Source organism: Saccopteryx leptura, chromosome 2 (genome assembly GCF_036850995.1).
Source record: "Saccopteryx leptura isolate mSacLep1 chromosome 2, mSacLep1_pri_phased_curated, whole genome shotgun sequence".
Classification (NCBI taxonomy): domain Eukaryota; kingdom Metazoa; phylum Chordata; class Mammalia; order Chiroptera; family Emballonuridae; genus Saccopteryx; species Saccopteryx leptura.
The window spans coordinates 380,122,456-380,135,311 of record NC_089504.1 but is presented as its reverse complement, the minus strand read 5'-3'; the positions used below and the strand labels follow the sequence as shown (position 1 = coordinate 380,135,311).

General features: G+C 46.3%; 1 protein-coding gene across 1 annotated transcript in view; it reads left to right on the top strand.

Moving 5' to 3' along the window:
* Positions 1–447: 447 nt before the first annotated feature.
* TECTA (tectorin alpha) overlaps positions 448–12,856 on the top strand; it is a 67,595-nt gene continuing 55,186 nt past the window's right edge. The window contains exons 1-5 of the mRNA XM_066365315.1: positions 448–511; positions 3,601–3,734; positions 6,175–6,462; positions 10,089–10,226; positions 10,569–10,734. Coding sequence (XP_066221412.1) covers positions 448–511; positions 3,601–3,734; positions 6,175–6,462; positions 10,089–10,226; positions 10,569–10,734 — 790 coding nt within the window. The remainder of the gene's footprint in view (positions 512–3,600; positions 3,735–6,174; positions 6,463–10,088; positions 10,227–10,568; positions 10,735–12,856) is intronic.

Here is a 12,856-nt window from a genome sequence, read left to right as displayed (position 1 = left end):
ACCGAAAGCTGTTGTGGATGTCGGAAGATCCAGGTCTCACAGAGGATGCAGGTCCGTCCTAGAGACACGACGTGAGACCTGCATCTTAAAGCTGGGTCCGACTTTTCTGTGCCTTTTAGTAGCCGCATAGTAGATGGCTTTCCCTGACTCCTTGCTGTTCTCCCTGATTCTGTTTCATTTACTGATCATTTGAATGCTCTCACTGCACTTCTCAACTGGCTTCTCCCAGGGAAGTCTAATTTGTTCACGAAATGTTGAACTTAAGAGGACCTGTCAAGCGTCCGGGGAGTTTCAATCTGATTCAGAACCCTGTTTGTGTCGCTTTGTGACTTTGTTCTATGATGGTTGTGTTGTGTCATGGGATTCGCCACTAAACACACCTGGTGTTCTATTTACTCTGGCAAGCTGAGGATATTTTTTTTTCCTTTTTCTTTTTAAAATTCCAGGATGAATTATTCATCATTACTTAGAATTTTGGTCTCTTTCATCTTCGCGCTTGTACAGAACCGAGGTGAGTACTACAGAATTTTGTAAAACTCTTGATTAGCATACTCTTGAATTTGTAAAGAGACACTTCTGTTGGAACCATAATTGTCAGGGCAGGTGTGCATGTGTCTACAGATACAACAAGAAAGACGTAAATTAAATGTTGTTGTCAAGGGCAAAAATAACATTAACTTTAAATAATGTTTATTTACATTCCTACTTTGTCTTATTTAACTGCAAACACAACTTGTATAGACCAGAATGCCCCTGTGTTAATAGACTGGGTCTTTAAAATAATGCAAATTATTTTCATTCAAAGTATAGAGGGTAAGTGTGTGTGCAGCCTACTGATTCCTATTAAGGCATTTAACTCGTGGCATAGACTTTAAAGAATCCACTTGCCTTATCCCAAACCAGGGAGTTCCAATGGCACTGGTGTGGGTGACTTGTGTGTCAGTGGCCTTTTACAAAAATCAGAAACTATAAGTGACATTAAAAAAAAAATCATATCACTCAATGATTCCTTCTTTCTCTCTCTGTAGCATTGCCCAGGGTGGGTGAGAAACCATAAACATTGCTTTCTACTGTTTTCGGGTTTTAAGAGAGGTGGGAAGGTCTACATGTCTTTGAAACTTTTATGGCTAAAATGCTACAGCATCTTTGTTTGTTTTGTTCACTGGCACATGATTACAAGTCTGAGTGAACAGATCTATAAGGCGTGTGTAGCCCTAACATTTTTCTATGGTTGAGGCAATTTAAATATTCATAGCATGCAAACTATGGTGTGAATCCCCACAATAATGAGAGTCCCACTGACTCCAATCTCCTACCCCTGCTCTAAGGAAGTATGCTTTATTTGGCCCAGGGAGCATAGTTATGTTTATTATGAAATTCCCAACCCAAAGCTAGCATAGGCAGGGATATTCTTTCTTTTATTAACTCTAATGGTATTAAATAGGCCACACTGTTAATATGTTATATTTTTTATAACACTAATGGCTTATATAATGGAAATTACTGTAGTTTAAATTTACTTCCTTTTATTAAGGACCTGCTTTTATTCCATAAATATTTGTTAACTATTTATAATATTAGCTATCTGTTTTGTATTCTCCTCCACATTGAAAAACAAAATTTTAACTGTCCATTTATTCTTGTTCAAAATCATGTGCTAGTCAGGATCACTCCTGAAGGGAATAATCTTGCACATTTACCTCCCTGTTGGGACAGTGAGAGAAGTTAGGGACCATTTTCATGACCATAGTTTCCTGTCTCCTCCATGAAGTGTATGAATTATTCATTTCCTAGGCAGATTGAGCAACTCTGCCCAAGACACCAATGAATCTTTCCATTATAATGATTACACTTCAGTGGGAATATGAGCCCTTATCCATACTTAGACATCACTTCTAAATAGTTCCTCATGAAGGATAAACCCATGACATGATTTAATTTATTATTCTGAATTTGAGAAAGTTTAACACCTTCCAAGCTTAATAAGTAACTGCGTATAATGCTACAATAAGGATTCTAAAGATTTTTTAAAAAATTCCTACCTTCTAAGAATTTCAAATTGTTACTTTTATGTAAATACGAACGTCAAGAACCACCCCTCCCTGCCGATTGTGACATTAAATACATGTCAGCGGAGTGCTCCTGTGATTAAGTGAGCAACAGCACCTCCTAAAGGTTGAGATGTGGTTGGCTTCACAGAGACTTGTGGGGCTTGGGGAACAATGCGTATGTGCTAATGACCGGGCTAGTTTTCCTGCTGTCCTCTGATGTGAGCCCTTGGAAACAGATGAGATGTCTGCCTAGGCAGATCACCTCTCGTTCCTTGCTCCAGAAAGAGAGAGCTGGCACCTGGCCCGGAGCTTCTGTGCCGCTTCTGGCACTCCGCATTCTCCCGTAGAGAGCCGCTGTCTGCTCACTAAAAGGTCCCCAGTCCCGGCCGGGTGCTGGCCGCCTATCAGCTCCATCAGCACAGAGGGACTTTCCCAAGCACAGGGCCCGGCCCGCGGAAGGGGTGTTAGCATCTGACTGCAGACAGGTACCACAAGAACTAAAGCTAAAGCCCCAAGTGACTTTGCCACTGCCCCTGAAAATGAACAATTAAGAAAAAATGGAAGAAAGGATGATGTTCACTTTTCGTTCAAGAGGAGAGAGGACAGAAGCAGGGAAAGTGACACTCAAATGTAGATATTGTCATGGATAGCATTGGACCTGGTCATCAGTAATGTAGACCCTCAGGAATCTGTCTCATTCCTATGAGGCTAAGCGGGGTCACCCCCTGCAAGAGTTTGGAGAAGAAACAAGGCGGTTACCAGGAGAAGGGGTGACACAGTGACGTGAGGGGAGCTGTGTGTCAGTGTGTTGACTGTCACCACTGACCCGGGTGATGAGTGAGAGCCCTGAACCTCCTCTCCTGGGAGTTCTCCAAGGCCCAAGGCCCTCACCCAGGAGGACCCCACGCCCTCTCTGTAAACAGGCACTGGGCAAAGAGCCTTCCCTCAGGGCCGGAACTCGGTCAAGGTCGTTCACAGGCCAGTTACGACAAACCCTCTCCTCCCACTTTGTCCCACTTCCAAGGGCTGTTCCTCTCCTTTGGGGATCTGGTGTCTGCTCCTGTTATGCAGCAGGAGGGACAAGATGCTTTTCAGGAAAAGACAGGAGAGGAAAATGTCTGAGATAGGAAGGCGCTTCATCACCACACGCCACCTTCTCGGCACCTTGCTTTCTGGTCAGGAAGCACGCGTCTAGGCCATGCTGGACGTAGAGGCCACGTCAGTGCTGGCCACGTCCAGACAGGAGCGATTTCACAAATTCCAGCCTGTTTTAACCATTGCTCTCTCCAAAATGTATGAAAGCATGGAAACGAAGCATGCACTGACTCTTCCTAAAGAGAGGTGACACCGTTCCTGTTATCCCCTTTCCAGAGGCAGAAGAGCATGCGCACCAGGGACAGTGCAGGGGTAGGGGAAACACGGAGTCCGGCTGGCGTTTAGTTTGAAAGGCCTACAGAGAGAAGCTGGCTTTTGTGGGCGGGAGGGAAGCGGCTTGCCCAGCGGAAGAAGGGTCTGCCATCGCTCTAACCACCACCGTCTCTCTTGACAGTTCAGCCCAGGGAGCTCATGTATCCATTCTGGCAGAATGACACCAAAACCCCTAAAGTAGACGACGGAAGCTCGTCGGAGATTAAGCTGGCCATCCCCGTCTTCTTCTTTGGCGTCCCGTACCGCACTGTCTACGTAAGTGGAGAGGCGGCCTAGCTGTTGTCTGTGGCTCTTCCCTGTGTTTGTCATTAAGGAAAACATTTGAAATACCTTCTTCCAGGGCTCCAGGAATGGAGGAGGGGGGATTTCTTGGCAGCCCAAATGACAGGCTCTGAGATATCATGAACTGATAGATTTTATGATTAAGGAAGTCAAAGGTATATTGAATGGCTAATGTTCATCGTGTACAGGACAATCTGTTCTTTGGTGGGTGATTTAAACACAAACATGAGGCAGGGGCCCCAGCACCATCAACATTATTTCTGCTTCTCGATAAGATAAAAAGATGCAATAAACAGCACAATAGGAGCAAGTATCATTTTTCTTTCTCCACTGGGGATGTGAAAAGTTTAAGTATTTGTTGTTCTTCAGCTTCTTACCAATTTGAAGCAGAGTCAAGGCATAGTAGAGGGGCGGGTAATCAACTAGTTTAGAAAAGTCAGTCACAGAACTCGGTCTGAGATATGCCATAGGGTCCCACACATGCATAAAGAAATGGTACTGTTTGCTGTCAGAACCCTCCTGAGCACCTGTGTCCTCATGTTATTTATTTGATCCATTCGTTGTGGCTAAGGATTGGGTGTGGCATTTGTAGATTATATCACATCCTATTCTATTCTGTGTCCTGCACTGGAGGAAGAAATGAAACTCCAAGCACCTATAACTTCTGGTCACTTCTGAATCTGGAACCTCTGTTTTCCCCAATTTTTGATTTATAGCTCAGGGCTGACTCCCATTAGCAAATAGTTTCCTGTTCCATTACTTAATCAGTATCACCGGGGCACTTATTAAAAATATCACTTCTCACACCTACCCCCTCCAGGCCTTCTGAATCAGAAATTCCAGGAGCAGAACCCACCAATCTGCGTGTTTAACAAGCCCTCCATGTGATTCTGGTGCCTACAAAAGATTGAGAGTGACTGATCTTAACTATATAGACTATAATCAAGACACAACTGGGTCATCACCACTTCCTCTGTTAGTCCCTGTGTTTTCACTGCACCCATTATTCCCTGGCAAAGACATTTGTCTGGCACCCTGAAATGGCTTTTCTGCTTTATTCACAGTAGAGTTTTCTTAGTCGGGAGGAGCTGGTTGTAAATTTCAGAATGTGTTGACCTGATTTGGGAGATGAGCAAGGCGCGCAGGACTTCCATTCTGGAAGCCTTGGTCTCACAGAGCTAGAGTACATGTATTTAGTTCAGCTCCTTTTTTTCTCCCATGTGCTACATGACATAGAGTCTAAAATATTCTTGTCCTTGCAAAAGCAGGGTCCTAATTTGGGGCAAACTTATTGGAGAGCAAATTGGTCTCAAGAGTTGCCAGCACTTTGAGCAGTGCAGTCTTTTGCAAGCATCTGCATTGTTCACTGTAACTTACAGACAGTAGACTCTTGGTGTCCTGTAGCTGGGTGTGCAGCTTCTTTTCCAAACGCCACGCCCTGGCTTCCAAAACAGATCAATATACCCTTGACTCAGGTACTGATAACTTACTGCTGGGATCCGTGTCCTTGTTAGTGCGATAGTATTAATGATTAATATGAACATAAAACTAGAATGTATAGAAAAGTGATCTCCATCTCCAAGTTTTCTGTGTCAAGAAATGGCAGGTATCTCCATCAGCTTGTCTCCTGCGGAAGTCGGACAAGCCCCAGGGCTAAGTCAGCCTCACCCACCAACCCAGAGAGCTGCAGACTCGGGCAGAGGCACCCTGTTCACGGAGCCGGTGTCAGCTCAGTACACACTGGCTCATGAGTTGCCATAAGGTTTTGTACTTTAACAAGTTTACTAAACCATTTGCCAATCATGAGAATAATCACCACGAAAGAGAGTAGAGTGGTTGTAACATCAATAAGCGTTCTTTAAATGTCTCATCCAGAGCAGGGTATGGTTCATCCTGAGATCTGAGTTTGATGACAAAGTATTTGAACCTTCTTTTTCTGACAGTCCTCTCTTGTCATGTAGTAGGAATCTAGGTCTAGTCTGTAGAGTTCCTTAATTTTTTAATTTAACCTTTTGCTTTCATGTTTTATTTTTCCTGTCTGTTCTGCATCTGTGACTCTAGATCTTCTTTATTGTCCACATTATTCCCTGTCTAGCCCCCTGACACACACACACACACATCACACACACTACAACCGAGTGGCATTAGATACATGTAAATAGAGATGGGTAAAGAACATGGAAATGAGACTGATTATTAATAAGAAATGCAGCTGACTACAAATTGAAAGTGAACGACAACCAATGAGCTTGTCTGCAAGCAAAGAAACCTCCTGGTTGAGCAATGTTTGCAAGATCTAATTCAGGGAAAGCTGTTCCCATTCATACGATTGGGCGAATGTCTGTCTTGGCGTAGGGCTCTCAAGTTGTCACGGTTTCAGATCCACTGTGCAAAACCTCTCTTATTTTTGTAGGTCAATAACAATGGAGTTGTGTCCTTCAATGTGCTAGTGAGCCAGTTCACGCCGGAATCCTTTCCCCTGACGGATGGGAGGGCCTTCATTGCTCCATTTTGGGCAGATGTGCACAATGGAATTCGAGGCGAGATCTATTACAGAGAGACCATGGACCCTGTCATCTTGAAAAGAGCCACCAAGGACATCAGGAAGTACTTCAAAGACATGGCAACCTTCTCTGCCACTTGGGTTTTCATTGTGACATGGGAGGAAGTCACGTTTTATGGAGGGAGCAGCACCACACCTGTAATAATTCAAATTTTCCGTTTTCCATTTTTCCATCCTGACATCTAGTTCTTGTCTATCTCTACGGCTGTGAAGGAGTCTCCTTGTTAGAGAGGAGGCCCATCCATTTCCTTGAGTTAAACCAGTGTGTCTTGCTACCTGTTTTCCAGGAAACAGAGGGAGCTACTATACTTAACCAGTGCAGTCAGCCATAACATCTCAGAACATGTTCAATTCTTAGCACTAATCATTACAAATGTGGGGGGAAACCCTCCACAATTTTCTTGTAGTTGGTAGCATTTCTACTTTGCAGGAGAGAGATTGAGGCACTGAGACCCGACCCAGGCCACATGGTTAGAGACCCATCAGGAACCCAAAGGTCTTTTTCTCTTACCAGAGGCACAAATACCTTTCTTCATCAGCTAATGTTTTTTTTGTTTTTGTCTTTCTTCACAAAACCTGGTAAGACAAGAAAAATAGGTGCTGGCTTTGAACACAAATGACCTGACTCATTTTATTATGTTATGATATTTTTTATTGTGACTGGGGTTAGCATTCATATTTGATGCTAATTGGAGTGGGCAGTTCAAGCGTTTCAAGAAACCAGTTTTAACATCTGCTCTGAAATCCCAAATGAGCAGTCAAATAAAAAGTTAGATAAGAAAGATTATCACTGGCATTATGGTAGCGATGGCCAACTTCCTGCATGAAGGGACAGAACATACTTTTCACGAAAGCCCGCGGCTCATTTGGGTGACTTTCGCAGTGGAGATTTTTCAAGTGGCAGATGTGTCTTCCTCTGTAGAATTTTCAGTAAGCAAAGATACTCAGAAATCTGCCCTCTACTTTCTTAGGGTTATTCCCAACCCCATCTATTATCCCGTTTCCTTGGCAATGAGTCAGCTGTTTGGGGGTGGAGCAGAAACTCCTGAGTTAGAGACAGAGGTAGAAAGTGCTGGGCCAGCGAGTCGCAGCCAGGCAGTGAGCACTGTGCTTTCGTACCTTCTGACCAGAGCATCGAGATGCACTTTATCGCTGGGAGGTTTTGGACAGCAGAAAGACACAGTTTAAACAGTGGATTCTATGGCTAGAAATAACCTCTAAAGAAGCCTCCATTTTCCTCTGTCATGTTATGGATTGCTAACGACTCCTGGGGTGATGGTTTGTGTCCTTTAAGTCTCATATTTACAGCATTAGAAGGTAAGATGCCAGCAGTTGATAAATTTTAGTGTCTGTAAAGAAAAAAAGGAGAGAGAAAAAATGCCCATCAAATGCTGACCACCATTTTTTCCCCTTAAAAATATAACTCCCATTGGCAATAAAAATGGCAAGATAATTTAGATACTCTCTGGCTTGTACTTTGAAGTAAATTTCTGGACTAGGTGAGAACTCTTTCAACAAGGATGAATGTTTTGATCGCCTTGAAGAAAAAGATAATACAATCCCCCAGAGCTATAGAACTGTCTTCCATCCCTATCTTGAAATTGGCACCCCCATCTGCCCATTCTTTCCAGCCTCCCCTTCTCCACAGGAATCCATATATCAGCAGGCCAACCAAACACTGGGCAGGAGAGATCTCTAAGAGGCCGAAGGTCTCGTGCAAGCCCGACAGAAAGTGAGGGGGTTGGGGATGTGTCCACTTTAAGGAAAAAAAAAACACTAATATCTATTGAAGACTTACTGTGAGCCCAGTTCCCTGATGGGCTATTTTTGCGTATCATTCAGCCCTCAGGAACGTGCTGCTATACCCACTCTCTCCACTTACTGCGGAGGGACAGGCCCAGAGAGCTTTAATAACTCACCCAAGTAGCCAGAAAGGAGACCTTGAGGAAGGCAGAGCAGGGTTCAAACGGAGGTCCCCTAACGCTGCATCCTGAACCTTTTGTCTCAGCCGCCTCCTCCAGTTATCATTAGAAGTCTTCTGGACTATGAGAGAGGTTTATTTGTGTTTTGTTTGTTTGTTTTTAAAGTATTGAAAACATGGTTTTACCAAAACATATCCAGACGGGTCTTAAAGCTGATGTGGAAGAGGTGCCTGTGCAGAGGTGTGTGAGAGCCAGCGAGGATGTGCGTGAGGGCCAGGGAGTGTCGGCAGTGTCGTTCGGTGATGGCCAGTTAGTTTTGAGGTGACTTCTGGAGTCAGACGTGGGTTCCTCTCATGACCTGCTTGGACCCAACATATCTCCAACTTCGTTGCAGGAAAAGGAATTTAGTTCCTGAAGGAGAATCCTAAAGGAGGGTTTAGCTTTAGTCCTTGGATGACCTTGGCTTTGTGCCTGTCTCTTGCCCCTGCTCTTGCAGTGACCTTATAACAATCTTGAGCTGGCTGCTCACTCATCTCTTTGTCCCACTTTCCTGTCTGGCCAAGCAAGGCCAAATAATGGAGGTGTATACCTGGGTGACTCTATCCTCAACGCCATCAACAGCGGCAACCACGGAGCTGGAGGAGAAAGCTCTCGTTTACAAAAGGGGCTTTTCTTCCCTTGCACCTTGTGTTTCTCCCTGGGACCATCTAGGATGGGCAGATTTGGGGCTTCCAAGATCCTCTACCCCAGTTTGATTACACAGGATAAGGATGTGGGTCTTCCTCTGCACCTGGCAGATGGTTAACCGGGATAGTATCAGGTAGCTGGGGAAAAGTCGAGGTTTGAATGGAAAAGGTCAAAGCAGCCTCTCCTCCTAACTCTGTTTTTCTTTTAATTTCCTGAAAACATGTGTCAAGTGGTAGAGATTTGCAAAGGGAAATTGTAAAGAACAGTGTTTGCTATAGCTTGTTTCCAGGAACTGTTTGCCAGGCTTGTCTGAATGTGTATAACATCTCTGCTCTAAAAAGTTGACCGCCAAGACAATGCACTAAGAGAGACAAGGAGCTCTGGCTTGAATCCCAGTTTCTGTTGCTTGGTCATTGTGAGATCTCCAGCAATTCACTTCCCTTAGCTCCCAGTTTTTTAAGCTATAAGATGAGAATGACCCCCACCCCACAGAACTGCTCTTCTTAGTATTTAGTATCGGTCTGAGGCACAGATGGGTGGTAAGAATCTTGCAGATATAAAGTGATGCATACATGCTCAATTAGAGGAGCAATTCCCCCCCCCCCATAGAGTGCTCTATAAAAATCACTTTTCAGCTATCATTTTATAAAGGTGGGAGGTGTCACCCAGGTTAGCAGTGTTTTCTGGGAAGTAAGAGAGCACATTCTACATCACCACCCCAGTCCTCTCTCCGCCTGCCCACACGCCTCCCAATCTGCTGTGGGAACAGGTGCTTGCAGCCCTTGCCCTGTTCGGACGACATCCTATAGTTTATTCTCATGCCGCCATCTATAGGTGCTTGTGTAGCATCACAAGCTGAGCGGAGCCTCTGGACTTGCTGTCTGGTGCAGGTCAGAGACATGAGTGGGGCGCTGCTGAGTCCCCCTCCAGGTTACGCTCAGGCGATCTTTCTTTTAGGTGTACTAGCCCATATAGCTGGCTTTTCCCACTGGAGGCGAGAACAAATCCAGAGAGGAGGCAGGGTGTGTGGGCTGGCGTGCAGCAGCTCTGAGCTGCCTGGAGGCCAGGATGGTGCAGAGCAAAGGGACCTAGCTGCAGCTGGGGACAGGAGCTCGGGGAGTGCGAGCCATGAGCCCGTTCATCCTCGTCCTGCAGGTGAACACCTTCCAGGCTGTCCTGGTGTCGGATGGCTCCTATACATTCACGCTCTTCAATTATTATGAAATCAACTGGACCACTGGGACAGCAAGCGGTGGCGATCCCCTGACGGGTCTTGGGGGAGTGATGGCACAGGTACGTGGCTCTCCATTTTACCCTTCTGCACGTTCTGAAGCCCTGCACTCTCTGCTTATGCTCCTCAGCATCCTAGAGGGAGTCCTGCCCCCAGCTTTTAACTAGAGCAGTATGTCTGATCTTCCAGGTACACGGAGAGGCCAGTCTTGGCCATCTTTGATACCTTGATCTGGGTGCCTAGTTCATAATAGGCAGGCCTGTCTCACCTGAAATGGTGACCCAGAGACTGCAGGGTCTCTTGATGTCAGGTGTGCTAGATTCTAAAAATCAGGTATTTGGGCAAGTGACCCACTGGCGGTAAGTGTTCATGCTCAAAAGTCCTGTCTTCCTTTTGTGCTGTAGGCAGGATTTAATGGCGGAAACCTCACCAATTTCTTCAGCCTCCCGGGGTCAAGAACCCCTGACATTGTGAACATCCAGGAGACCACAAATGTCAATGTTCCGGGCCGCTGGGCATTTAAAGTGGATGGGAAAGAAATCGACCCAGCCAACGGCTGCACCTCCAGAGGTAAAGGCTTTTCCTCTTCTCTACAGCCGAGTTTGCTTCGTTTTTAGATTGACAGGCAGGCTTTTAAGCCCCAAGGGCAGATATGTCAGGTCAATACACTCTTTTGACATCTCTCTGCTGGGTAATGGAGATCTATGGGACCAAGACCTAAAATCCCGCATTTGCTACACTGTGGTTTCTGAAGTTCTCGCCTGAGGTGTGAACACATTTCCTTGTTGGGAATAACTGCGAAACAGACGGCGATCTTGAGTAATTTCTCAGCCGGAGGACAGACGGGAGCCCTTCTATTTAATATTATCATTGTTATCACCCCCCCCCCCTTCACATTTCTCTTCCCGTCTTCACTCCTGCTCTGCCAGCTGCACTTTGTAGAGCCTCAGGAGTGGGCGGACTTGGAGCATTGCCCAGTCTCTACAATAGTAAATCAGTATTAGACCATATGATTAGAAAGAAAGCAAAAAATAAAAAAATAATAATAGTGTCAGAGTCTGGAGGGTAGCTTCTCCTAAACTCCTCCCCGCAGTAGCAAAATGTACAAGAATTTGGGGAGAAGCAAAGCCGGCTTTAGGGCTGTGAGAACAAGTTGTGGATGAACCCCCGTGGGTTTCCTTACTCTGGCACCCCAGGTTTGGGGTCTTTTTTGAACTGTCAAAACCTCTTTTGATGGGCATAACAGCCCAGGAGTCTCACAGAAACATCCTGATATATAGATACCTGCTTCTCATGTGTCTAAAAGTATTCTGAAGACAGCGTTTCTGTTGATATTTCTGTTCCTAGGAGTGGAGGCTATAGCAACTAGAATTAGCAAGCCACCTACCGACCCATCCATTCCGCCATCCAGCCATTGCGTCTTTCTAAAGAGTATTTGGAGAGCCCCAGTGAGGTGCGAGCCACTCTCTTAGGTTCTGAGGAAGAGGGAGCCTCCTATGGCACCACTATGGTAGAGAAGTCAGCCACAGAACCGGTGATGTTACAGTTTAAGATGTGTTATGATAGACGTGAGCGCAGGGTACTGTGGGAGTGCAGAGGATGACTCTCGGGAAAATGTTTTCAGATCTATAAAAAAGTTTTGAATCGGGGTGGAGTTTTCAGGAGGTCTCCTGCCCTCCTTAGATGGAAAGCCTGGCCTGGTGACCGGCATGTCTCGGCCACCCCAGGGGACCTCAGTTTTCTCTTGTGGCTCAACTTCTTTGAGTTGTACAATATACAAGAAAGCCATACTCACCTGCTCTGACATTCCCACACGCTCTGCCCCCGGTCCTTGCACCGTGGTCAGGCTTAGCAACCTCTGCCTTTGCTCTAAGGAGAGGTCATTTGTGAAGACGATCTGCCTGGACACCTTTGCCTCGGCTGACCCTGTAAAGTCCTCCATGTTCAGAATACCAGCTAAATGCTTTAGAGCTGGGCTGGTATTAACCAGACAGACAAGACTCTGGGCCAAGGCTCACCAGACTTTCAGAGCTCGCCCACTCCTCCCTTAGTGCACCTGCAGCTGCACCCAAGGCCCACGGGAAAGACCCCACCAGCACCCCTTATCCCTCACCCTCTCCCTTTCTGATCTGGACTAGAGATCCACCCAGCCTCCCCCGCTTTGTCCCCGCAGCAGAGATAACTGACTGTGCAGCCTGAGTGTCCAGTGACAGCCCCTCGGCTGCGTCCTGGGAGTGACGTACGGGGGTCGTGGGAAACGGCCTGTGGAGCTCTGGTGGTTAGATGCCGGCCGTGTCCCAGGCCCCCGCTCTGGCCTCATTCTCTTCCTCCTGAGTGACGGGTTCGGGTCTCACCTACAGGACACACTCAGCATCCTCCTACAGACGGCAGTGCCTTTGACGTGCCACTGGACGTACGGCAATGTCATGACGCTGGGGTTTGGCCGGGGCGACAGCAGGGGAGATGTTGAATGGAGGTGGTTTACTGTATCATCATTTTGTAAAGAAAATGATCTGAGAGCATTTCTGTTTTGGGCTAACCTCCTCCATGCAGAGGCCATAGCCCCTCATGTACTGAAGCCCGGAAAAGCAGGGACAGGTGAAGTGACGTCAGTAGTTGTAAAAGCTGGCTGCAGGGCTGGGACCTTCGCCCAGCTCTCTTGACTCCGACCCCCTACCAAGGCCGACCACAG